At 42.8% G+C, this 25,251-nt stretch overlaps 1 protein-coding gene across 2 annotated transcripts in view; it reads right to left on the bottom strand.

Annotated features, from left to right (window-relative positions):
* Positions 1-25,251, bottom strand: part of MDN1 (midasin AAA ATPase 1) — a 155,990-nt gene that overhangs the window by 39,695 nt on the left and 91,044 nt on the right. For both annotated transcript variants that reach the window (XM_036871713.1, XM_036871715.1), the window contains exons 49-70: positions 24,805-25,025; positions 23,847-23,960; positions 21,718-21,850; positions 20,586-20,701; positions 19,679-19,812; positions 16,551-16,708; positions 16,209-16,329; positions 15,632-15,842; positions 14,618-14,849; positions 13,761-13,887; positions 12,917-13,087; positions 10,205-10,419; positions 9,444-9,831; positions 8,579-8,688; positions 6,936-7,641; positions 5,080-5,241; positions 4,360-4,633; positions 3,388-3,623; positions 2,692-2,787; positions 1,965-2,059; positions 1,583-1,704; positions 831-977 (exon numbers count right to left, since the gene is read on the bottom strand). In XM_036871713.1, the coding sequence (XP_036727608.1) occupies positions 831-977; positions 1,583-1,704; positions 1,965-2,059; positions 2,692-2,787; positions 3,388-3,623; positions 4,360-4,633; positions 5,080-5,241; positions 6,936-7,641; positions 8,579-8,688; positions 9,444-9,831; positions 10,205-10,419; positions 12,917-13,087; positions 13,761-13,887; positions 14,618-14,849; positions 15,632-15,842; positions 16,209-16,329; positions 16,551-16,708; positions 19,679-19,812; positions 20,586-20,701; positions 21,718-21,850; positions 23,847-23,960; positions 24,805-25,025 (4,289 nt within the window). The remainder of the gene's footprint in view (positions 1-830; positions 978-1,582; positions 1,705-1,964; positions 2,060-2,691; positions 2,788-3,387; positions 3,624-4,359; positions 4,634-5,079; positions 5,242-6,935; positions 7,642-8,578; positions 8,689-9,443; positions 9,832-10,204; positions 10,420-12,916; positions 13,088-13,760; positions 13,888-14,617; positions 14,850-15,631; positions 15,843-16,208; positions 16,330-16,550; positions 16,709-19,678; positions 19,813-20,585; positions 20,702-21,717; positions 21,851-23,846; positions 23,961-24,804; positions 25,026-25,251) is intronic.

Genomic DNA, 25,251 nt, shown 5'->3' with positions numbered 1-25,251 from the left:
AAACAAAACACCACACTCGCTGCATGTGCTGCTGGCTCCCCCTGAGGTTCACATCTCTGTGATGACCCTTCCTCCTTACTCTTTAGGCCACGAGATCACAGTGCAATGTAGCACATGCAGACTGTATGACAGCTCATCGGGAAGCCGGGGTGACCAGTTCCCAGAGATGCAGGCTGTCAATCCTACCCTATACTTTCATTTCAGTTTGTATTGGATTTTTTTGGTTGCACTCTTGTTCTTAAAGATGGTGTACTCAGACGTTCTGCCAAACTCACAATTTCCAACCCTTTCTCGGAATCTTATTGTAAAGTCAGCAGAAACTAAGCCTGTTTTAAAAGATGGCATATTAAGAGGCTCACCTTGACTGCTCATTCACGTAAATCTATATTCATTTTACAGCGACACTTCTGTCTAAACTGCTGTGGTCAGCGATAGGAATCGACAGTAGAAGTTTTATGTGCAGTTACTTGACATGTGGCAGCGCTCTCCCGAAATCAAAGAACCTAATAATGGCCTGGATCAAGCAGAAGCTTAGCAGGACATATGCACTGTCTAGACAGAAAGATGTGCTGCCTCAACATGCCAGCTCCCGAGCTCTGCATCTGGTGATTTACCTCTGCCACGGTTTGCTAGCCAGGGCTTCACTTACAACCAGTCTGCACTCAACTTTAATGTTTTTCTCTATATCTAACCTGAATCACATTATAGGAAAAGACAACTGAAACTGTCTTGTTTAAAACCTGGTATGCAACAAGACACCTGTCTCATGTGGAGAATTCAAAGGGTAAAATTAAAGAAAAAATATTATACATACATATGTATATCCTTACCTTTTCCTTCAACTTGTGGCATCAGCAAGACATGACAATGGAAAACCAGTAACATCTGAAGTCGTACGTGGAACTCTCCCAGTGAAGATCCTTCAATAAATGCTTGTAACGTGCTGACCAGCAACATCAGGGTCATCTGTCTGTCATCTTTAGAGATTCAAAGAAGAAAACATATATGTGCTTGCAACCATCACTTGCTGTCACAAAGCGCACACAGTCTACTATGGGATTCCCGTGGGATGGCCGTCAAGCAGAGACACCAGTTAAGGTGAAGCTTTGAAGCAAGGACCACAGCTAAATTCCAAGCTGATTTAAAAACTACAGCCCCACTCAGGGTATGTGTGAAATGCACTCACAGCAAATTAGGAAACTGAATTATGAGGCACTTTTTCTAAGTATGAGATGAAACCCTTTTAACTCAAGCATTTTAACTACTACCTACCAAGACAGAAACTTTCTCTTTGACTTGTCTCATGGATATACAGAAGAAGGAAACTTTATCTTATGACTAGCTCTCTAGACTCTGGACAAGTCACTTAAACCTCTCTGACTTCCATTATTATTCTTAGTAAGAATAAAACTACACAGCTTTCTTGGCTGACCTCTCAGGAATACCTCGCACTCAAACGATACATCCTATGTGAAAGTAGTGGGGTGAGGACACACGGGAGCAGGTAAATCCCACACTCTGCACCACTTCAAGCTTAGCTTGGACCCTCTAAATAAGCAGGGAATTTACAGATGGGTGTTACCTTCCTGCTCTTCTGTTTGTTCTTGCATGTGCTTCTCTAGCATCTGATAGATGGAGAACCAATGCTTGGTGGATTTCTCAGTATGGCGTTTCATGGTATTATCCAAACTCATGGACCAGCAGCTGAAACATGGAAGGAGAGGCCAAGGAGGCATTTAAGGAAACCTATTCAAACATCTGAAACCACAGAAGCAGAAGCTAAATATTCACTATTCTTTCCTCCCAAATGGAGACGGAGAAGCTCCCAGTCTGCTGCCTCCGAACGCATGCTGTTGTCTGGTCTCCAGCTGACATACTACATAAACTCTGAAGAAACAAACTACCCAAAGACTATATCCCTACAACCTAAGTTCAGGAGGGGAAGTGACAAATGTATCACTTACTTCAGTTCCAGTTTACGCCAACGGATGACCATCTGAGTGACCACATCAAGATGTTTCCGCAGAGACAGGGCTCGACTTGCATTCTCCTCCCAATCCTGAAGAAACACAGATAAAATTTACTATGGCCATTATTCAGCCCCCTGACCACCTCCTCACTCAGGAACACCCTGGACTTTTCTTGAGCAAAGACCCCTGGGACCTTCAACAACTTTTATACTGATTTACCAATAACTAACCAGAATGAGTTTACATCCAGCTTATCCAGCTTTGAGTTCTTTCTGGTCACTTGACAGACCTCCAGCAGAGCAATAGCACAGGGTTTGGAGACCTGAGTCTGAATCCCTGTTGTTAGTCACGTGACCCCTCCAAAGTCCAGAGCCCTAATCTGAAAATCAGGGAAGCACCAGCCACTTCAGAGGCTGTAAGAGGACTGAGGGGCTGAAGAGCGGAGGCACACTGCCGGTCTGAAGGCCAACCCAGAAGTCCTGGCAGACTGAGCCCTTAGGACTGGTGGACGCTGCGTCCCATCCTTGAGAACAGGTGAGGCAGGCCCCCTATGTGTCCCATGGAGGCAGTGGCTTCACTTGCAATAATCTGACCCTATGTCAGAAAAACCAAGGAGGTTCATCCTTTTCCAACCCAAACTATCACATCCTGTCCCTCTAACGATAAGAGAATCTCTTCAGTTGACTATAACTAAAATGAAGACTGGAGAGAATCCTCTTACCTGTGCCTTTGCCAGAAGGATCTCTAAGCCATTCAGGAACTTCGAGATGGGGCTGGAAAGTGGGAAGCTACGAATCCTGTCCATTACAACCAGCAGCTGCAGGGGGGGGAGGGGAGGGAAGGGGGGGGGAAGACGATTTGGGCATCTTCGTGGGACTGTCAATCACCCAAAGTCACAGGGTATTGAAGAGGGGCCTGACTGGAAGTTTCATGCAAAGGCCCTGCTTCGTGAGCACTTAGGAAAGCTGCGGGTGAAACTTCCAGGGCTGCAGATCCTGCCCAAGATAAACACTTTATCTGCTGCATTACTCTGGAAATAAGATTGAGTTTGATAAAGTAATTACTCTTATTACTCTCTGTTATAAGTTATTACAGAATTAGCTGAAGATCACAGAGCAAGGTCTGAGTTAAAACTGCCAATCTTGAAAAAGCCAGGCCCTTGTTAGTATAAGGATGTGTCTGAATAAAGAGAGCAACATAGCAGCACTTCAATATACGGACGGCAAACCCTGAGCAGCAGATAAAATAAGTGGAATCTCAAACACCATTTACACAACAGCATTACAACCTGGTATATTCATCCTACAGGGAATAGCACCTCACTGAACCGCAGTTCTGTAAACCTCTGTTTGCGTATCCAGTGTGCAAGTCACTGCCCCCAGTACAGTGAGAGGCTGCCTCCCCACCGCCGCCCTACCTGCTCAAGCGCCGGATGTTCCGGCCAATCCTGCAGCAGCTGGCGGACGGCCTCTGAGAAACCTTGAAGCACAGGCTGGCAGTGCCGAGCTTCCGGGACGTTGGGGTGATGGTAAAAGTCATAGGGACCGTCAGGCTTCACCATCAGGTCCAAGGTCCCCTCCCCAAAGAGAGTGTTACGGGACAGGGTGTAGGCCAAAAGTTGGCTGCCCAAGAGCTGGTCATTTAGCTCAACTCCTGTGAAGTTAACAAGATCACTGTAAAGTTGGTATCAAGTTACAATGAGGTCAGCAACATGCTCAGAAATAATGAATGACTGTGACTAAATGAAGTAGATATTGCAATGCCATTCACCCCCAAAGCAGCAAAGGTCTAAAAGACTGTGACCCCAATACTACAGTGGTCACCAAAATCTGCCCCAAGTTTCGGTATATACAGAGGAACTCAGATACTGCCTACATGTAATCAAGAGGGTACAGAGTTTGGTTTGATGGATTCCAATTCCCAGTTTTTGTAGCTCTTCTTGGTAGGCAGAAATGAAATTTAAAGCCTCCTTCCTACTTGCAAGGAATAACTCATGAGGTCACGTAGGAAACTGCATCAAACCATATCCTGTGAGATTAATTTCTGAGTTGCCAGGTTGCTCCCAGGAATACATGACTTCATTAGAAAAGCACTGAAGCTGTGAAAGGGGAATTGGAAATAATGCGGAGAAACAAGACCATTTAAACTAACTCTATATCCTTACTCTTAATCCCTTTACCCCCACGTATTCAAAGGGTGAAAACCCATCTTTATTGCAGAATTTTAAATCAATTTTTTGGAATTAGCTTAAGTCCTTTAAGCTAAGGAAACTCCGTCAATAAGGAATTTAGCAGAAACAGGGACGTAATAGTTTCAATTGTTCCAGAAGTAGCAATCACATCTATTCGTTTTGATTCCCCAAGAGCTTAACAAAAGTAAACTACCATACCCATCAGGGGGTAGAAGTTTGTCACAAGCGATGCCCCAGTCTGGTAGCAGGACAGAAACAGACTGAGGTAGTGCTCTGCCCCGTGCGGCGGCGGCGTCTGCTGGTACCAGAGGGACTGAGCAAAGCCGAGGCACAGCTGCTGGTGTATCAGCATCACAGCCTGCATCGAGCTCTGTGACAGGAGGGCGGGGTCTGTGGCGGCCTCCTCTTCTTGCCCGTCGGAAGGTCCCTTATTTGCCTCTAGTGTTGATTCTACCAAAATATCTGCGAAGTCCTGTAAATAATATTAGAGCAATTGAACTTTTAAAGTCAAAATCCAGTTCTAATAAGACTAAAAGGAAGGGGGAAGGATGGAGTGTGAATGATCAAGAAAATGAAATAGGGAATTACGTGCATTGAGAAATATTTTAAAAATTACAAAACCATTCAAAGGGATGTAACAGGAACTAACATAGTGCTGTAGGTCAGTTATAGAGTAAATCCTAAGAGTTCTCATCACAAGGAAAAAATTTTTTTTCCTTTTATTTTGTATCTATATGAGATGATGGATGTTCCCTAAGCTTACCGTGGTCATCATTTCATGATGTATGTAAGTCACATCACTATGCTGTACACCTTAAACTCACACAGTGCTGTATGTCAATCATATCTCAATAAAATTGGAAGAAAAAAAAAGAATTCAAAGGGCAGGTGTGTGGTATCAAGGGAATTCATTCCAACCTCTCCATGCAGTGGGAACTGTTTCCTGAACTCCCACTCTTCCTCCTCCTCCTCGCTCAGGGCTGTCCTAGAGTTCCTGCCCCGGTATCTGTACAGGCTGCTTTCCTGCTCAGCCTTCTCTTGGGCTCTGCGTTCCTGTTCATCCCACTCATTGATGATTTCCTAAAAAAAAAATCACACATTCTGAAGGAAGCTTATTTGCCTTTGCTGAGGCATTTACAATGAAGAGAGGCAAGACTTGCTATCTCTTCCTCATGAAAACAAAATACCATGGTTCAAGAACAAATAAATGCCGACATCCAAGACACTAAATTCCATGTAATAGAGAGCAAATGGGATTTGTTTTCAAACTGTGTATCTGCAGCAACCTGACTTTCCTAAAACCCCCCTTGCTGTACTGTTACAATTTCGCAGGTGTGAAAACTTGCTGTAGTGGCACGACTGGGGACCTCCCGTCAGGTGTGAATGGTGCTCTGCATTAAGGACAGGGTGAGGGTCAGCAACGTGGGTGTGTGATGCAGACTGCACTTGGCCAGCACCTCAGGGAGATATCCTGGGGGTTCGGAAAAGGGAAAATGGGCTGGGGACTGGGGACTGGGTGATGGAGGGGAACCAATCAGGCAAAACTGGGCTATACGACACCAGACATTTCTTAAATTCCCTACTACCTCTAAAGCCCTACAATTGGCAAAAACTATAAAGAAACCACCCAGTATTGAGAAGAACTGAGGAGATAAGCAACCCCAGGATGACAATTTGTATTAAAAGCCCAAGCAAGCAGTTAACCTTTGTCTCAGCAATTCTGTTTTCTAGAAGTTTTACCCAAAGATCTAGCTTTAAGACTTTTAGGATGGCACTGGTTTGGGTTTTTTAAATTTTTTTCCCCAAAACAGAAAAAAAAACTTTACATATAAATGTAAATATTCAGTGGCAGGAACTGTTAACTGACTTACCCATACAACAGAAAACCCGGCAGTCACTAAATATGATACAGGTGGAGAATACCATAATCATGAGGGAAGTAAGCACTAAATTTTAGCTGTTAGGTTTTTCAAGGCAAGTTATAAAACAGAGTGGACTTTCTTAGCGGTTTGTAGGGCTCGAGCCATTTGAGGACATTATCTCGGGGACCACGGAGGGTATAGCACTGTCCTCAACCAGAGCAGCCCTTTTATCTGTTAAATACTGGATCACTCTGCTAATACTTGTATTTTTTAAAAGGGTCTACTCCCCACCACCCAAAAAAATTGTAAACCACTGGGAAAAAAACAGCTGTAAAAAATTTAGTGTCACAGACACACACTTACAGATACATGCACAAATGAGCAAGCCTAGAATAGAACACACCAATGTGTTAACAGTTATATAGTTTTGAGTGGCAGAATCTAATAATTTCGCTTATACTTATTCTTTTCATTGTCTACAATGAAAACAAATTGCTTTTGTTGATAAGGGGAAAAACAGAATTTATTTTATTTTATTTTCTTGGCTGCGCTGCTTGGCTTGCAGGATCTTAGTTCCCCAACTAGGGATTGAACCTGGGCCCCTATTTTCTTAATATTAATAAAAGTTCATTCAATTACGTGGCAAAACCCACCATAAAGTCAAACAACCAACAAAAAAGGAGAGAATATTTGCAGTGTGTATCAGGCATAAAGGGCTAACAACACTAATATTTTTTCTAATCTCTTAAAAATTGACAAAGGCCCCTAAACCTGACAGGTAAACGGGAAAAAGCCAGTAACAGACCCTAGATCCCCAGTGCCTACCCACACTGTCTCACCTACACCGGGCACGGCTAGTGTCCTGCAGGCGCCCTGCTCGTGCCCCCAGCTCCCGTCAGGAGGAGGGCTTACCTGACACACATGCCTGAAGAGCTGCAGGGCCCGCTGGTCCAGCTCTCCCTTGCACAGCACGTGGGAGCGCAGGTACAGGAGGGCGTTCAGCAGCAGCTGTTCCTGGGTGGGGCAGGGCCTCTGGCTCTTGCCCTCCAGCTCCTTTCCTCCCAGGCGCTTAAGGAGCAGCTTCCCAAGGCCTCGCAGGACCTCCTCCGACTTCACCGAGCACAAAGCATCTGCGTGAGCATAGTAGGTGGGGAAGGTGGGGCCCACTGATGGGAAAGCCAACAGGGATGTGGCCAGGGCACCCAGCCTGTGCGCGCAGGCCACGCCACCATGGAGTGAGGCGTGGACCTCGCACGCCACCAGCCGCATGCCGTGCTGCAGCTGCAGGACGGACGCCTGCAGCGGGGCCGCTGCGTCTGGGTAAAGGGCGAACTCCTCTGCCAGCCGCCTCCGGAACTGGTGGTGTGACTGCTGCCAAGAGGCCTCCTCCTTCAGAAGGTTCTGGGCCATCTGGGCAGCCCGAGGTCCGTCCGTGTGGAGGGCCTGCAGGAGCCGAGTGAGCAGGTCCTGAACGGCAGAGGCCTTGGCGATGCTGGTGACATAGTGGTGGACCTCCTGTACCAGGGACTCGTACGCAGGCAGCGGGGGCCTGAAGGCCTGCTTCTTGGACAGGCTGCAGATTAAGTTCTCCAGCTGATCAATTCTCTGGCGAAGCAACCTAAAGGCAAATTAACACAGTATGCAAATTCTGTCAGAAGCAAAGCAGCAAATCCAGACTGAGCCTCAGGAAAACAGAAGGAAGACATTTCAGCTACTGAGGCATAAAATGATATATGGACAATTATAATGAAAATGGATAATATATATACAGGCATTTACCACGTGCAACATGTGTCGTCAAGCATTTCGGAGGCACGTCTCGTTGAAGTGGGCACTATTATCCTCCTTTTACAAATACGGCACTGAGGTTTAAGGTATTGAGTGGTCTACCCAAGGTTTAAAGCCAAAGGTCAGGGACAGGACTGGAACTCAGAACCCACTACTAAACAGTATTTCCTAAGGTAACAGATCTCCACAGTGCACGTCATCGCACGCCACTCCTTCCACATTGAGAATAAGCTCTGCTTTCAACCCTCCTGGCCCCATGCGAGTCCTCCCCCTCCTTTTACAGAGTATGTTTTTTTCCTGATTATAACCATGGCTTTGGGATCTACCTGCTAATGTAGTTCAGAGATGTAGATCATAACCTCAGCTTAACACTGTAATTATACAAAATGTCTTTTTAAAAAGAATATTCAAGGGGCTTCCCTGGTGGCGCAGTGGTTGAGAATCTGCCTGCCAATGCAGGGGACACGGGTTCGAGCCCTGGTCTGGGAAGATCCCACATGCTGCGGAGCAACTAGGCCCGTGAGCCACAGCTACTGAGCCTGCGCGTCTGGAGCTTGTGCTCCGCAACAAGAGAGGTCGCGACAGTGAGAGGCCCGCGCACCGTGATGAAGAGTGGCCCCCACTCGCCGCAACTAGAGAAAGCCCTCGCACAGAAACCCAACTCGCACAGAAGACCCAACACAGCCAAAAATAAATAAATATTAAAAAAAAAAAAAAAGAATATTCAAGCCAGTAACCCCCAACTGGAATAATCACTACGGTGTTACCTGACGTGAGGATGAGAGTGACCGAGGACGACTTCATCCTCCAGGTCTCTTCCGGTCTGCAGCTGGGATGAGAGGCTTCGGGTCTTCCACTCACACTGCAGCTGTTGTAACTAATGGAAGGGGAGAGACTGGTCTGCTGTGCCCAGCTAGGACCAGGCTCCAGAGACAAAGCCCTGGGGAAGGGTCACTCCCTGGATGGAAGGAACCTGAATGACCCAAGGGCAGGGGTTTCTGTTCCACTAACCTGGACCACTCACCTCAGAGCTGTCAGGTGAAAAGAAACTATCTCATTTATGCCAATGAACTTCTAAGTCTCTGCTACAGCAGTCTGATCATCACCCCAACTAACATAATTTTCCTTCTTCAAAATATAGAACTAGTGTATCACTATCCTAATGTATTCAGTTCCTGAGTTTGGCTGGAAGTTCAAATAGCAAGAGATACACCACATTATCCGAATCGACCTACTTCTTGAGTTTTGGATAACAAACACCAAAAGTTCAAAACCTAAGGAATGCTATATACCCTAAAGAAGTTACCCAAATCCAAATATCCACCACTTACTTTAGGCAGAGGGATCTGGATAGGGAGGGATACCACTAGTGGTCGCCTGTTGTGCCCTCTGCCCAGGGCAGCCTATCAGCAGATACATCAGAATGGCCCCTCCCAGTGCCTGAACCCACTCAGAGGAACCCGCAAAGAGGAAAACACAGTCTTCAGAACACACTCCTGGGATGTCACAGGGCAGCTTATGTAAAGTCATCCCTCTGTGCTCTGAGCATCCAAAGGGAGAGGAAGGAGTAAGATACTAAGCACAGCCAGCCAGTCAGGGATGCAGCCCGCGCTCCAAACCCTCCCTCCATACCTCTCCCTTGGCGTACTTGAGCTTGTACTCCCTCTTCACGGCGGGGTCGAAGCGCGCCTGGGGAAGCCAGGTCTGGATCTGGAGCAGGCCCAGGCTCACCCACAGGCTCCCACGCCGGGCTGGCTCAGGCAGGTGCCGCGTACCCTCCCCCTCCCCAAGCAAGTGGCGCAGGGAGGTGAGCAAAAGGCACAGCAGCTCCTTGGGCAGCGTCCCCTGCCCGGCCATGTCCCCGAGAGTCTGGCCCACGTGCTGGCACGCCTGGCTGTCCCCAGGCAGCAGCTGCTCACAGTGCTGCACGTACTCCTGCCGCCGGGGCTCGGGGAGCAGCTCTGCCAGGCCAGCCAAGTGCCGGCACAGCACCAGCCGCTGGAGCTGGGAATCCGTGCGTCTGTGGGGACAGGGAAGCACTTAAGGGTCTGCACCACAGCGACCCCCATTCCTTTCCCATGCTACTGTTCTTCCAGAAAATGACAGGACAGACTGCACTGCCTACACCTAGAGGTGAATTTCAATTCTCACTTAATCTGATGCGGTTTTCTAAGTACCACCTTCTTGATCACAATATACTTACAGCTGACAGAGTGGCTGGCCAGCTCACAGCAGTCTCTGTCATGGACTGAAAACCTGCTCATCCAGCCAGAAAACACCCTTCCTCCACCCACCGGCACTAGCCACGACCGAAGAAAGCTCTGACCGAGGTCCCCACTACCTGCTCTGGAGGAAAGACGGGAGCTGTACCGTCTACCCGGGGGAGGGAATACCTGAACTCTGCTACGGAAGGGACAGCCATGTTGGTCCACAGCACCGAGCTGATGTCCTGGAGCTGCTGTGATCTCTCAACCCACTCCCCCAGGGTGACATGTGAGGAGGACAGGATGGGGAGGCCGCTCACATCCCAGGGACTTGCTCTGTAGCTGCTGGTCAAGACTTCAAAGCAGCACTTGGAGAACACGGCTCTACTGAGACTTCCGGGACCCTGATAAGGGGAGAGGAGTCATGTTAGCTTTTAGAAATTAAAAAAAAGGGTTTCAACAAGCAGCACTGGGGCACCTTAGAGGAAAGAAAGAAAATTTTAAAAGGAGATTCAGGTTGCTAGGAACAGGTAAACATCAGCCTGAGACAGGACCAGAAGGGCAGAATGGGGTCGGGTGCAGTGGGCCTTTGAAGGACTCCATTCTCTACGAGCGAGGAGCACTGGGTGCTTTAGTCACGCAGAAGAAAACCCCTCAAACCTGGGCATCAGGAAGACCAGTCGTGCAGCAGAGCTGGGGGCAGGAAGGTGAGACTCGGAGGCAGGGGAAGGAGTTGGAAGACGAACAGAAGAGCCAGGGACAAGCCTGTCTCCCTGGACTGTTAACCTGGGACACAGGAACAGCTGTCCACGAACAAAGGGTTAGCGGGTCCAATATATATGAGAGCAAACCTGACTCTATGCAACTCTTGGGGACCCGTAAGGTTTAACACTAAAAGCTTTGAGAGATGTTTTACACTAAAGAAATCAATCTTGACAGAGCAATGGAACAGAACTGAGTCCAAAAATAAATCCATGAACATCGTGGGAATAAGGTGTTATGACAGAGATGGCATTTCAAAAGAGATGGAAAGGATGAACTAGTCAAAACTGGTGTTGTTAATACTGCTTTTGGATATGCTTGTTTGTATAAAATAAAAAATTTGCATCCGCACCTCACAAAACGAGATACCCAGATGAGACTGATGTAAACATAAAACAAAAACAAAAACAGAAAATATGAGGGCTTCCCCGGTGACGCAGTGGTTAAGAATCCGCCTGCCAATGCAGGGGAACGTGGGTTCGAGTCCAGGTCCGGGAAGATCCCACATGGCGTGGAGCAACTAAGCCCGTGTGCCACAACTACTGAGCCTGCACTCTAGAGCCCGCGAGCCACAACTACTGAAGCCTGTGCGCCACAACTACTGAGCCCATGCTCCACAACCAGAGAAGCCACCGCAATGAGAAGCCCGCGCACCGCAATGAAGAGTAGCTCCCACTCACCGCAACTAGAGAAAGCCCACGTGCAGCAATAAAGACCCAACGCAGCCGAAAAAAAAAAAAAAAAAAAAAACCCAGAAAATATGAGAAAATGGTTTTTTTAACTCTGTGGGTAACGAAGGCTTATTTAAAAAGCATGATACCAAAGCCAGAAAGTAGAAAGGGACTGGCATATTTGAAAAGAAAACACTATAAAACTTCTGTGATATAAGAAAACGTCTTCAAACTTGAGAGATGACAGAACACTAGAAATGTATTTCCAAATATATGTTGGGTAAAGGTTTAATATCCATAATATATAAAGAGAAGTTCAATAATAAAATGATGATTAATGACATTTTTTTTTTTTAACAAAATGAGCAATAAACATGACTGGAAAATTCAGAGAAAGAAATAAAAGCAATCAATATACATATGTAAAGACATTCAACCTGAATAATAATCAAAGGGATACATATCAAAATGAGATTTTTTTTTAACTGTATGACTGGCAATAATTTAAAGTGTTAATAACACCTAGTGGGGCAAAGATATGGAAACACAGGATATATGATAAGTGAAACGTGCTCTAGTCCCAAGTCCGCGTGGTCATCCTGACTTCATGTTCTCCCTCTTCACTGTCTCCTTGCAGGTTTAAAAAGTGAAAAAACAAAAACCTACTTCCCTAGACATTCTGATAATATTTACAAATCTCTTTAAATGTGAAGACACTTTGGCCAAGGGTTAAATTCCAATTCTCGTCACACATCCACAGAAATACTCAGACAAGTGGACAAAGGCTTATACAAGGGTAGTTGATGCAGGTATGTTTGCTACAGGAAAGGGGAGGAGAAGGCAAGGAACCTCAATGCTTATCAAGAAGAAAGTGATTAAATGCATTCCAGCACATTCATACAGTGGAATACCTTGAAAAGAATAAGCTGGAATGACAGGTGCAAATTTCCACGACATATCATGTGAACCAACAAGGTGGCCTTGTTTTTGTTTACATATGTATTTAATATAAAAATACATGTTAACAGAAGGATACAGAGCAATGAGTGGTTATTCCCAGTGAATTCTACATTATATATGTATATAAATACACATGTATACATACTATGTATATGTGTATGCATATATATATATGTATATATATATATACACACACACACATATGCACACATTATCTACATGCTTCTGTACTGTTTAAAATCTTATAATTAGAAAAAATATTTCAATTAGAAAAGAAATTAAAGACTTTTTAAAGGAAATTGTTTTTACGTTAATTCAGGATTTCCCAAATCATTTAAGATGGAATATCTTTTTTGAAGGTACACTTATTAATATCCTACAGAAAATAAAGTATTGCAATCACTTACTTAGTCACTGCTCTATCCTAGGAATAAATGTTCACTGCTAGATCCATTGAGAGGTTTCTTCTACTATCATCAAACATTTTTATAATTTTATGGCGACAAACCTTTAACGTGGGGTCCAGAAGGGACGTGGGTGTCTCCCTCTGCTGCACACCAGGCAGAGGGCTCCACGTTAGCCAGTACTCTGGGTTTGTGGTCACGGTACTGCTCCAGAAAGACGTAAACGTGGAATTAAATAACTCGGACCACAAAGAGATCCTTTCTTCAGCAGACATCTAGAGATAAAGGAATAATTAGATAAGAGAGTATTTGAGAAAGGTTCCATAAATCGTTATACGGTCTGTCTTGTAAGACTCATCTAAAACTAACATGCGTTTAAAGATTATTAATCCTAATGTTCCTGGTTTTCTGCCACCCCAGTTGTCTTGGTCAAGTCACTTAACCTATTTATAATTTTATAAAACATAAGATCTGATTTTATAAGAGTGCATGAAAAAACTCAATTAAAATAATCACACAATTATGTGATCAAAATAAATAAATGAATAAAACATTATTATCAAAAAAATTTAAGGTTGTACTAATGAAGTTACATTAACTACAGTTTACCACTATTCACATTTAACAAGTTACTCTTGTGGAAGGGTAAAAACACTCTGACAATCCATTTTTGAGCAAGTAAAATAAAAATAAGCAAAAATTTTAGCCTCATTTAACTGGAAACCAAATGAAATGAATCTGTGATAAGAGTAGAGAAATACCAAGGAAATTACTGCCAAAGAACATTCAAAGTTCTCCCCTTTGAAACTTAATTCAGATAAGACTAGAGTTTTACAACATGCAGTTTTTGAGATTAAATAAATAAATGTTCTGCAATCAGTCTGTCATAGAAAATCTAATCAGCTCATAGTGCAAAGGAGGTTTTTTGGTTTTGATTTTGGTTTTTACCTTTTGATGGTGCGCTAAGGACCAAAGGTCTCGAAGCTCTTGAGGAGCAACTGGTGTGTGCTTAAGACAAAATGTGATGTGATGACTTATCTCCTCCTCTATATGGGGTTGCTGGTTTTTGCTGGACCTGCTCCAAAAATAAAGAGGGAGAGAGAGTGGGCTGTAGGCTTTCAATGAGCTGCTAGAAAACTGCTATGTAAGGGAAGATGGAACACACAGGACATCGAGTACATTTATTTAAAAACGAGCAAGTAATTCTACTGGAAAAACACCTAGTAACATACATTCATTCATTCATTCATTTATATAAATTTATTTAATTAATTAATTTTTGGCTGTGTTGGGTCTTCATTGCTGTGCGCGGGCTTTCCCTAGTTGTGGCGAGTGGGGGCTACTCTTCATTGTGGCGTGCGGACTTACTGCAGTGGCTTCTCTTGTTGCGGAGCACAGGCTCTAGGCGTGCGGTTTTCAGTAGTTGTGCCTGGGCTCAGTAGTTGTGGCTCGTGGGCTCTAGAGCGCGGGCTCAATAGTTGTGGTGCATGGGCTTAGTTGCTCCACGGCATGTAGGATCTTCCCGGACCAGGGCTCAAACCTGTGTCCCCTGCATTGGCAGGCGGATTCTTAACCACTGCGCCCCCAGGGAAGTCCCACACCTAGTAACTTTTAGAAGTGGAGCCAAAACAGGCAAAGAATCTTCAAGAAGTTTTGGCTTTCCAAAGTGGCAAATGACCTCCCTCTGCTTCAGCAACTATGCCCCCTCAAGACAACGCTGTGCTTTGTTTTACATGTAGGATACACGGAATAACCTTGCAAGAAAATAAGTGCCCCCAAAGGAAAAAAACTGAAGGATGGCTCACCTTCTCAGGCAAGCCTGTGTCATAAAATCCGCTGTGACTCTGTACTGCCAAAGCATAGCCAGGTACTCCATTGCAGGCCAGAGCTGAACACTCCTGGTGAGTTGGATTAAGGAGGTAAAGCCTGGCTGTGACAGGGAGGAAGCTTCACTGTGCTTTTTCTCCAGAAAACCAAGTGAAATTCCTTTGGCTTTTAGTTCTGAACACTGAGCATTCACAAGACTCTTCAATTCATCTGGACAAAAAGACACACAGTGGTCAGTGGTCAGGCTCAGATTCCCAACAGCCAGTCACATGACCATTAGCTTAACCTGAGTTCAACTTCACCTGAGCTTGAGTGTCTCATGTGTTAATACAGGGGTCCCCAACCCCCAGTCCGGTCCGCAGCCTGTTAGGAACCAGGCCGCACAGCAGGAGGTGAGCAGCGGGGCGAGCGAGCGACGCTTCATCTGCCGCTCCCCATCGCTCCCCATCGCTCCCCATTGCCCCCATCCCTCCCCATCGCCCCCATTACCGCCTGAGCCATCCCCCACCCCTTCCATGGAAAAACTCTCTTCCATGAAACCGGTCCCCGGTGCCAAAAAGGTTGGGGACCGCTGTGTTAAATAATGCTATTAACACCTGCACAATTCCAATGACAGAATTAAATAATATATGTAAAGTTTAGGGAATTCCCTGGCAGTCCAGGGGTTAAGACTCGGGCTTTCACTGCCGTGGATCTAGGTTTGATCCCTGGTCGGGGAACTAGGATCCCACAAGCTGTGTGGTGTGGCCATAAAAATTAAAAAAAAAAAAAAAAAAAAAAGTTTAGCCCTATGCCTGATACTTATTTAGTGGTCGGTATAGTATACAGGGAATAAATAAATAAATAAAAGGAGAATATCTAAGGGAAAACTTTAAAAAACGTATTGGCTGCAAATAAATAAATAAATAAATAAATAAATAAAACTTATTGGCTGCAGAGCAGAGGATATGCTTAGAACATCTGTCAGCTAGCCAAACTCCAGAGCATATTACCTGGGTTGACATCTTCCAGAGTATTAGCTCTGAGGACCAACCCCCAGGCCTGTAGGAGACTTTTCTTTAATGTCCATTCAGAAGCAACCATTTGGAGCCGACTAATGTCTTCCCACCATCCACTCTCCCCAAGGGCAGGCATCCGCTCTCTGATGGCAAGGGCTTTGTTAAAGACCTTCAATTGTGAAAAACACTCCACCACCAGCTTGTCCTGAAACAATAAAACGCAGGAGAGCCTATTACAGAGGAGAAAAGTAGTTCTTTTTAGCAGCCTATTCATGGCTGAAAAAAATGTTTTAAATATTTACTTAATGATTCTATAAAACATAAAGTTGGTTTACTCCTGTAGATCTCAGGATATTCACAGTAATAAAGTTAAAAGTCTACTTCAGCCTTAAAAGTCTCAAGAATAAGTAAAATGATAACATTTAACAAGTCAGTTGATAGTACTCATTGAACATTTAAGAATTAAGCTTTGCAAGCAAGGCTGAGTATAGTTGAATGGCAGTCCCCACGTTCCAGGAGAGCTGCCAAAGAGGTCAAATCTTTGTGTTTACTACATGCTTCCAAGTCGTACCTTAAAAGGAAACGGTCGTCCCAGAAACTTCTGTAACTTCTTTATACCCGTGAATCCACCAGTTGGGCTCCCCAGGCAATTCTGAATATGTTCTGAGACGGTCTGAACCTCTTTGTAATATCTTTAACAAAGGAGATAAAGGGCAGAAGGGAAGTAAGGAAAGGGGGAAATGCTGGATGGTAAGAACATCACTCACATTTTATATCTGATTTACATTCACCAACAGGCCAAGGGGACAAACCAAAGTAAAGCCAAGAAGAAGCAGGTTTCAATTCCTAACCCTCCTCCCTTTAATATCAATACTGTAGATACTGACGTTGTTACTCTAAATATGACTCTTACTTGTCTTCGTGGTTCATCAGGAGTTGGGGGATCTGACGAACCAAATGTTTTAAAACCCAGTGCCAGTGAAGGGCAAGCAAGGCCAGGCCTGGTGCATCCACTTTTACTGTATCGGCCACGGTCCAGAACCGGTCCCGCCACCGCACAGAACCCAAGATCTAAAAACAAAGTAAACCAAAACTGCTCACAAACATCTCCCAGTAAAGGACACAAAACACTGACTTCAATCATTACTCAATACTCAACACACACACGTTAAAGATCTAGCATCCGACTGGAGTATTTTTAGGGATATTAAGGCAGTCAGAGAAGGCAAAGCTCTTTCCTCCTATTATCTGAAGTTCAGTTATCAGAGAAAATGGAATTACTGGGTCATGTGGTAAGTGTACACGCCATGTTATAAGAAACCGCCAACCTGCTTGACAAAGCAGCTGCACTATTTTGTATCCCATCCAGCAGTGTAGGTGGGTTTCAGTTTGTTCCACTTCCTTGCCAATACTTGCTGCTGTTGACCATTTTAATTTTAGCCATTCTGGTGGGTGGCACCGCACTGTGGTTTTAATTTACATTTCCTTGATAACTAATGATGTTGCAATTTTTCCAAGTTCTCACTGGGCATTCATTTATCTTCTGAGAAGCATCTATTCAAATTCTCTTGTTCATTTTTAAAAATTGGGCTGTCTTATTATTTGTCTATAAAATTTATATGTGATTTATCAACAGTGTCTCCCAGTGTTTTCCTTTTCTTAAAGCTATCTATTAAGTTCTTTATTTTGACAAAATTGAATTCATCAGTTTTGTTCTTTTATGAAGAATGCCCTGAAATCTTTGCCTATCCTCAAGCTGTGAAGATTTTCTCCTATGTTTTCTTCTAGAAGTTCATAATTTTAGCTTTTATGTATAGGTCTACGATCCATTTTGAGGTAACTTTTCTATATGACGTAAGGTAGCAGGTAAAGGCTCATTTTTATATTATATGGATATCTAGTTTTTCCATCACCATTTGCTGAATGAACTGTTTTCCCCATTAAATTACCTTTGCATATTTGCCCCCCCGCCCCAAAACTTCACTGACCATATAAGAGGGTCTATTTGTGAAGTCTCTTTTTTGTTCCACTGGTCTATATGTCTATCCTTATGACAATAACTACTGTTTTCATTAATGTAGCTTCTTAATGCAAATCAGGTATTGTGAGTCTCCAACTTAGCTGTCCTTCTAATTATGTATTTTTACAGTAGTCTCAAGATTAGTGATTCCTTTTGGGTTTTATGATGTCAAAGCTGTTTTCATAATAATGTCACGTTATTTGCCTTTTTCACTATGTTGACATTTGCACTGATGGTACCAAAAACAGGGCGGGGGGTGGAGGGGACAAACTGTGATTGGGTGTCTGGCAAACACTGTGTGGAAAATGAATGAAGTCAACCTGTCAGTTCAAGAAAAACAGGAGAGTATTTGCTGCTGATGACAGAATTTGAACCTTCAAGTAAAACCTAGAACTTTGAAAAACTAAGAGGTTGACAACTTCGCAATACTTACAGATTTTTTCATGAGGTAACTTTTTATGGTAATTTTTCATGAGTGGGACTTTTTAAATTTATCTATATTGAAAAATGTACTGTGTCAACATTTGGAAGATCTGATAACTCACTGAACAATACTTTCCAAATTACCAGTGCATGAGAACATACATGCAAGGCTAAAAGTCCATCCAAAGTGCAAGCCAGGCCAACGGATTTTAACGCATGACAAGATCAGTGATACTTTTTCAGATTCCACATTACAAGTAACCTTTACAAAACTAACACTTGTCAACCTGTGGTATAGAATCAAAGAAGAATATCACAGTTATATGAAATGTTTGTTAAATACTCCTCCCTTTCCAATCTCTTAGCCACATGAAACAGAGGCCAGTTTTTCTTCACAAACTTCAACCCATACAACATACTGTAAGAGACCGAATGCAGAAGCAGGTGTGAGAATCCAGCTTTCTTCTGTTAAGCCAGACATTAAAGAGACTCGCAGAAATGTAAAACAGTTCCACTCCTCTTAATTTTTGTTTTGGAAAATAGTTGTTTTTCATTAAAAATGTTATTCATATTACATGAAATGAATTTGTTACTGTATTTCTTAAACACATTAATAAATATTTTTTACATTTCTCAGATTTATTTCCTAATAAAGTAAATATTGATACATGTAAACACATAAACAAAAGTTCTTTGAGGGTTTTGGTAACTTTTATGAACATAAGGGGGGGGGGGGTGGGCCTTGAGACTAAAAAGTTTAAGATCTACAATTCTAGTTTAACCAGAATTACTCGAATAATCTGGATTCAAGCCCAATTTAGTCCATATGTGACAATCATGTCTAAGAAGGATTAAGTGAATTAAAATATAACTGTTAAGATTCTGATTTTTATCAACGGGTGAGTGGATGAATAAGATGTAGTACATACATGCAGTGGACTATCACTCAGCAATAAGAAGGAATGAATTCTTGAGACACAAAACAATATGGATGCATCGCAAAATAATGATATTTTTAAATATTTTTTTTTCATTTTTATTTTATTTTTATTTTCTTGGCTGCACCACGCAGCATATGGGATCTTAGTTCCCTGACCAGGGATCGAACCTGTGCCCCCCTTCATTGGAAGTGTGGAGTCTTAACCACTGGACCACCAGGGAAGTCCTCAAAATGATTTTAAGTGAAAGTAGCCAGATAAAAAAGAACAATATAAAATACTAGAAAACACAACTGAGCTACACTAACAGAAAGCAGATCAGTGGATACCTGGTTGGAGGTGGGGGGCAGGAAAAAAGAAGAGAAAACAAAAGAACAAGAGGAAAAGGTCTGAGGGTGATGGATAGGTTCATTGTCATGATTGTGGTAATGGTATCACGGGTGTACACATGTCAAACATACAAAACTGTACACTTTATATGCGACTTACTATATGTCAGTTATAACCCCATAAAGCTTTAAAATATGTGTATCTATTTAAATTCTTAAGAACTTCTCAAATAATATTGTACATATAACAACACTGAAGTTGGTCTTGCCCCTAAGAATCTTTGTGCCAAGAAATATGTTACTGAAGATAAAAACAGGTACATCTCCTTACCTCATTAACACTGGCATCAGACACCATCCCCTGGGAGGACTGTACCCAGAGCAGGATTAGCGCATCACAAAGTTCAAAAAAAGCAGCAAGATTGACCACGATTTCATGGGGCAGGCTGTGATAGCTCTCTGGATCTTAGAGTTGGTATAAACAAAATAAGAACATTTGATCAGATTTAAATCTCTGGACATTTTCAAAATCAACAGTAATCTACAACTTAACGTTATTCTCAGTACAAGGGTCAATTTGAAACGTCAAAATTGAAAGCAAATCTTTGTCTATTATTAAGTTAGCAAGTTAGTCGTGTATACCTAGAGATGGTCATAACGTCTTAATTTAAAAAAAAAGCATTTGTTTAAATACAAAATTGTTTAAATACGAATTCTAAGTGTGTATATGACTGGATGGATAGATAATACAGACAGATGTGAGAAGATATAAACAAATATACTATTAACAGTAGCTGCTGCAAGAGGAGACTTTTTCCATTTTTATGCTTCTATATAGTTTGAATATTTTCCAAGAAATACCGTTATCTTTTCAATTTAAAAAAAAAGGAGGAAGAAAGAACCTATAACCAAATGCTTATGAGCTCATACTTTTGAGCCAACAGAACAAGTTTCAAGTTCTGGCTCTGCTACTTGCTAGAGATGTGACCTTGAGCATCTCTGTACCTCCCTTTCCTCTCTCGTGAGGCTTATCTCATGGTTGCTATAAAAAGTAAATGAGATCAAGGACATGTAAAAAAGCACTTAGTCAAAAAAAATGAATAAGGGAAGATGTTCAAACTCAAGCTAGCAAATCAAAAGGAATCAGTACCATGGCATCAGCTGCTGAATCCCTCTCACCTTCAGCAACATTATGCAGTCAGAGGCATAACTGAAGAAAGTAAAGGTAATGTCCTTACCTTTATGGAATTCAAAGGACATTCTCAAAACACTATTTCTTAACTTTTTGCCACCAACAGAAACCAAATTTGCTTCAGTAAAAATCCGTTTTTCCCGATCAAGATATATGATTGTCCTGAAATGAGATTCCATAACATAACAGTTATTGGTTAATAATACTTATTACAGCCTCTACCTGCTGAATCCTGAGAACCCTTGGAACATCAATCTCCTTCAACCTGCCATTCTCCTCGTGCCTCTGCAAATTCTAGACTAGAGAGATGGCAGCAAGAGGGATGACAACTGAGCTGGGGGGAGGAAGACAGAGGGCTAGGTAGACCACCCAGCCCCACTGTGTTGCTCTGCCATGACATGACAAACTGTGCTGTGAACTCTTAAAACTGGCCATCTCACAATTAACCTGCAGTGCTAGAAGTTACCTGAGGAGGAGGAAGGGGGAGTTGCTGGGAGGGGGGACAAGGGGGCCTCAGAGGTGCTACTACATTATCACATGAGTGAGTTCACTTTGTGAAAAGTCATCAAAACAATATATAATCATCATTAGTGTACTTTTCTGTAATGCACGTTATACCTCAATTACAAAATTATTTTTTAAATCTATTACACTAATGGCCAATTAAAAAATATTACTGGTCATTACATTAAAGGTGAGGAAAGATCAACTTATATAACAATTATGTAAATTTATACCATAGGTCACTATGTACGTACATCTCCAACATTTGACGGGGCAGACAGATGGCTGAGGAAAGGACATGTGAAAATGCAAGGAGCTGCTGAGAATCACACAGAAAAGAGTGGAAACACAACTATCCTATGATAAAAGATTAACCATAAAACAAATCCCACCACTAATGCTTCACTAGTGTATTTATTAAAGCACCCTATTAAATTATTAAGAACCTGTCACATTCACAGGCACCTGGACATCAGGGTCAGAATGATTTTGCTGCACATGGAGTGTGAAGGAGAGGTGGTGACGAAGGCAATCATGTCTGACACCCACCACTTCTCAGGTTCAGAAAATTAAACACCCATAATACTGTCAAGTATAGCTTAGGAAAGGTATAATCTGTGAAGCCATGGCGTACAGCAAGGCAAACAGCACCCAGAACAGTAGACTTCACCTACTTGTTTGCAACAGACTCTAAAAGGGCAAAGAGCTGCTCAGGCTGGTCCATTTGTGGGTCAAAGTCCATCGAATTTCTAATGATGTCCAAAGCCTGCATATTCCATCGGGGATCCAGAGGGACCACATATTCATCTGGTTTAAAAAACAGAAGGTAGAATTTTGGAGTTAAACTCCTTGCCTGGCAAATTTCAGTTGAGGACTTTCATTGTTTTACTTTGATCACACTGAGTCCTGCCGGGGAAGAGAGGGACCAGGGAAACGGTTTCAGCCCATGGTAGTAGAAAAGTAGGGTTCAACAGCTTCTACGTTATTTCCTTTCTAAATGCAAAATTTCTTCTAGCCCTGAAAATTCATTCCACCGTAGGATAGAAAGGTAACCTCTGCTAGAGCATAAACATTCCAACAAATGTATTCATTTGCTCAGCTCCCGCTTCTGGTTGGAAAAGAATCCATGGGCTTAATTACCCAATCTTTCGCCATTAACCATAAAAAAATGAGCTTACATGGCAGAAAATGAATGAACACATCTCATTATTTGCTTTCAATAAGAAAAGCAACTCAAGATTATTTCCCTTAAAAACCATTTCTTTATAATCACAGGCTGTGCTGCTGCTACTTCTTGCTCCTTTGGCTCAAGCTCGGTATCTCTTCTGTAAAGCAGCAGCGATCAGACTCTGACCCGCTCCAGAGGTTGAGAGCCCAGCGGAAGAGGTAAGACAAAACGATGGGAACATTAATTTGATGGTGGCTGAGCTGGATGGGTCAGTGGAGCACTTCAAGTTTTAAAGGCATCCACCATAGAGTAGCCTAACAAATGCCTATTGTGAATAGCAAGGTACACATGGGGGCCCATATCCCAAAGTCCAGCAAGACTACACAATCCAGAGCTACACAGCTGAAAAGGAAAAAGGAAGACGAGCTAATGAGTGCCAACAGAGGGCAAGCCATGTCTGCTACAAAGGGAACCTACCACTCTACTCTAGAACTGTGTTCCCAAAGACCGAAATTCCTTCATAATTGGAAAGCCATAATTAGGTTCAGCTGCAATCTGACTACTACAGAAGTTTTCTCTATTGTTTGATTTCTGCTCAACCATTTACCCCATTACCTTTAGTGTACATAAGGTAATTATAAGTATACATAAGATTATAATTATGTAAACATAAGGTTTAGCACAAAAGCATCATGCATATTTTTTTCTAAACCAAATGGGTAACAGTATGTTTTGATCAACATCAGATAGAGATTGAGAAATTCTGGGGCTTCCGTGGTGGCGCAGTGGTTGAGAATCTGCCTGCCAATGCAGGGGACACGGGTTCGAGCCCTGGTCTGGGAAGATCCCACATGCCGCGGAGCAGCTGGGCCCGTGAGCCACAATTACTGAGCCTGCGCGTCTGGAGCCTGTGCTCCGCAACAAGAGAGGCCGCGACAGTGAGAGGCCTGCGCACCGCGATGAAGAGTGGCCCCCGCTTGCCGCAACGAGAGAAAGCCCTCGCACAGAAACGATGACCCAACACAGCCATAAGTAAATAAATTAATTAATTTAAAAAAAAAAAAAGATTGAGAAATTCTGAATACCTCATTTGATTAGATAGCTCAGATGGCTACTCCTTTTATCATTATGATTTTGTTTTGTAACTTTGTACTTAAGGCTTTATAACTTCATCATTAAGGTTTTCTATTTTCTGAAGAAACTGATCCTGTACTGTTTCCCCTTCGTCTCAAAATAGATCACAATTTCTGTTAACAGTACTAGTACATCACAGAAAGTCATAAGTGAAAGGGACCCCAGAAGAATGAATTTAATTCCCATATTTTTCAAACAAAGTCAGCAAGTGTGAATGATGGGCCCCAAATCAACAAGCCAGTTTGTGGCCAAGTTGGAACCGGAGCCCAGTCTTCCAACTCCCGTGTTTTTCCCACTACATTGTGTGTCATCATCCTCTTTCAGAAACTGAAGAATAAATGCATAATTTCAAAAAAAGCAGCAGAATTTGCATCTGGATACCCTGAGTCTTCTTTAGAAAAAACTGTTACAAGTGGGAGCTGTAACAGATCTTTTTCCCATGAACTCAATGGACAAGTTCCCCAGAGTGCTGAGAGCTAGAAATCAAGTCACGTGCAGTACCTGTTACATTTGGTTGTAATATTTTGATGACATTACTGACCCCAGATGAGAGAGAATTTGAGTAAAAATTCCTAAGAGATGCAGCACTGGCTTCCAAATGAATCTGTACTGACTCTGTGGAGGAAGGAGAAGCAAATGTTAGCATCTAAAGCAGAGCCGTCCATTCGAACTTTCTGTTCTATAGCTGCTGTCACAGTAGCCATGTCACATGTCACATTTTAGTGGCTACCTGTGGCTAGTAGCTATCACACAGGATGCCGCAGATACGAATATTTATACAATTTTTCTCTACACGTTTAGACATCACATGTACCACACAATAATATACACATACACTGGCTTATCTACAAGTTCTCGTGGAGCAGAAAGACTCGTGTAAACTCAATTACTTTAGTCAACAAGTTCTACCAACAAATTCCACCTCCTATACTTTACAATCTGTACAATGTTGTTAACTGTTGCTTTTCCCTCTCTTGGAATGAAAAAAAAAGTACAAAGAAATCAAGCACGACCACTTAGAGCACTGGAATGAAAATAAGATTAGAATCTTATGTACTTTTATGGGAAGTAAATTTACCAAAAGCAACCCTTTCCCAGATAGAATGCATGTGCAGCAGAGTAAGTACAGCAAAAAAAAGCAGGATGTTCAAAAACTTAAAAGTAACATAATATAGTACATTTTCCTTCTGGATTTGATAGAAAGCTGGATGGATCCTGAAATGCTAAGGATTACGTGGGGAAAAAAAAATTTCTCTCAGGGAACATCTAAGGGCAGATGTGTTCCTTAATATTTTAACAGCTATATAAGCAGTAATGCTAAGTCATATACGTCCTGCTAGGAGCTCCCCCAGATGTAATTTTAACAGTGTAGTCGGAGAGTAAAACAACTGCTGAGTTACTAAAGCCGGGTAAGTGTACTTAAATTCCCTCATTACACAAAGTAAGTCTCTCTACTCACCAAGCCCCTGTGGCACATTCTTAGCTAAATGATAAAGCCATTTAACTCTGAGCATCCAGTCTTGATTGGTTGCTCTTTCTATGAGCAATTTAACAGCCACAGCCAGAGCATCTGGTTCATCGATCCAGTAAGTATCCATTTCAACTGAATTGAATTTTAAGCTCTCCGGGTGGGAGGACTGCATAATTTTCTCTAAGTCTGGCAAAGTAAGAGGCTGAATCCTGAAATTCATTGCAATAGGCAAAGTTAGTACTAGGGTTAAATCTTCATTTCATATTTCAAAGAACCAAGACAATAACTTTACAATCAATGTATCAAAGAGGTTAACAGGGAAAACATGAGTCCCCTCCAAAGGGGGACAATTAAAACACGCACCTATAATAAATAATAAATAGGGAGCAATATCACAACAAACAACAGAACTGTGTGGAAAATGGCCACGTAACA

This window comes from Balaenoptera musculus, chromosome 12 (assembly GCF_009873245.2).
Source record: "Balaenoptera musculus isolate JJ_BM4_2016_0621 chromosome 12, mBalMus1.pri.v3, whole genome shotgun sequence".
In the NCBI taxonomy this organism is placed as follows: domain Eukaryota; kingdom Metazoa; phylum Chordata; class Mammalia; order Artiodactyla; family Balaenopteridae; genus Balaenoptera; species Balaenoptera musculus.
The sequence above is the reverse complement of the archived record's forward strand: the minus strand, read 5'-3'. Positions and strand labels throughout refer to the sequence as shown.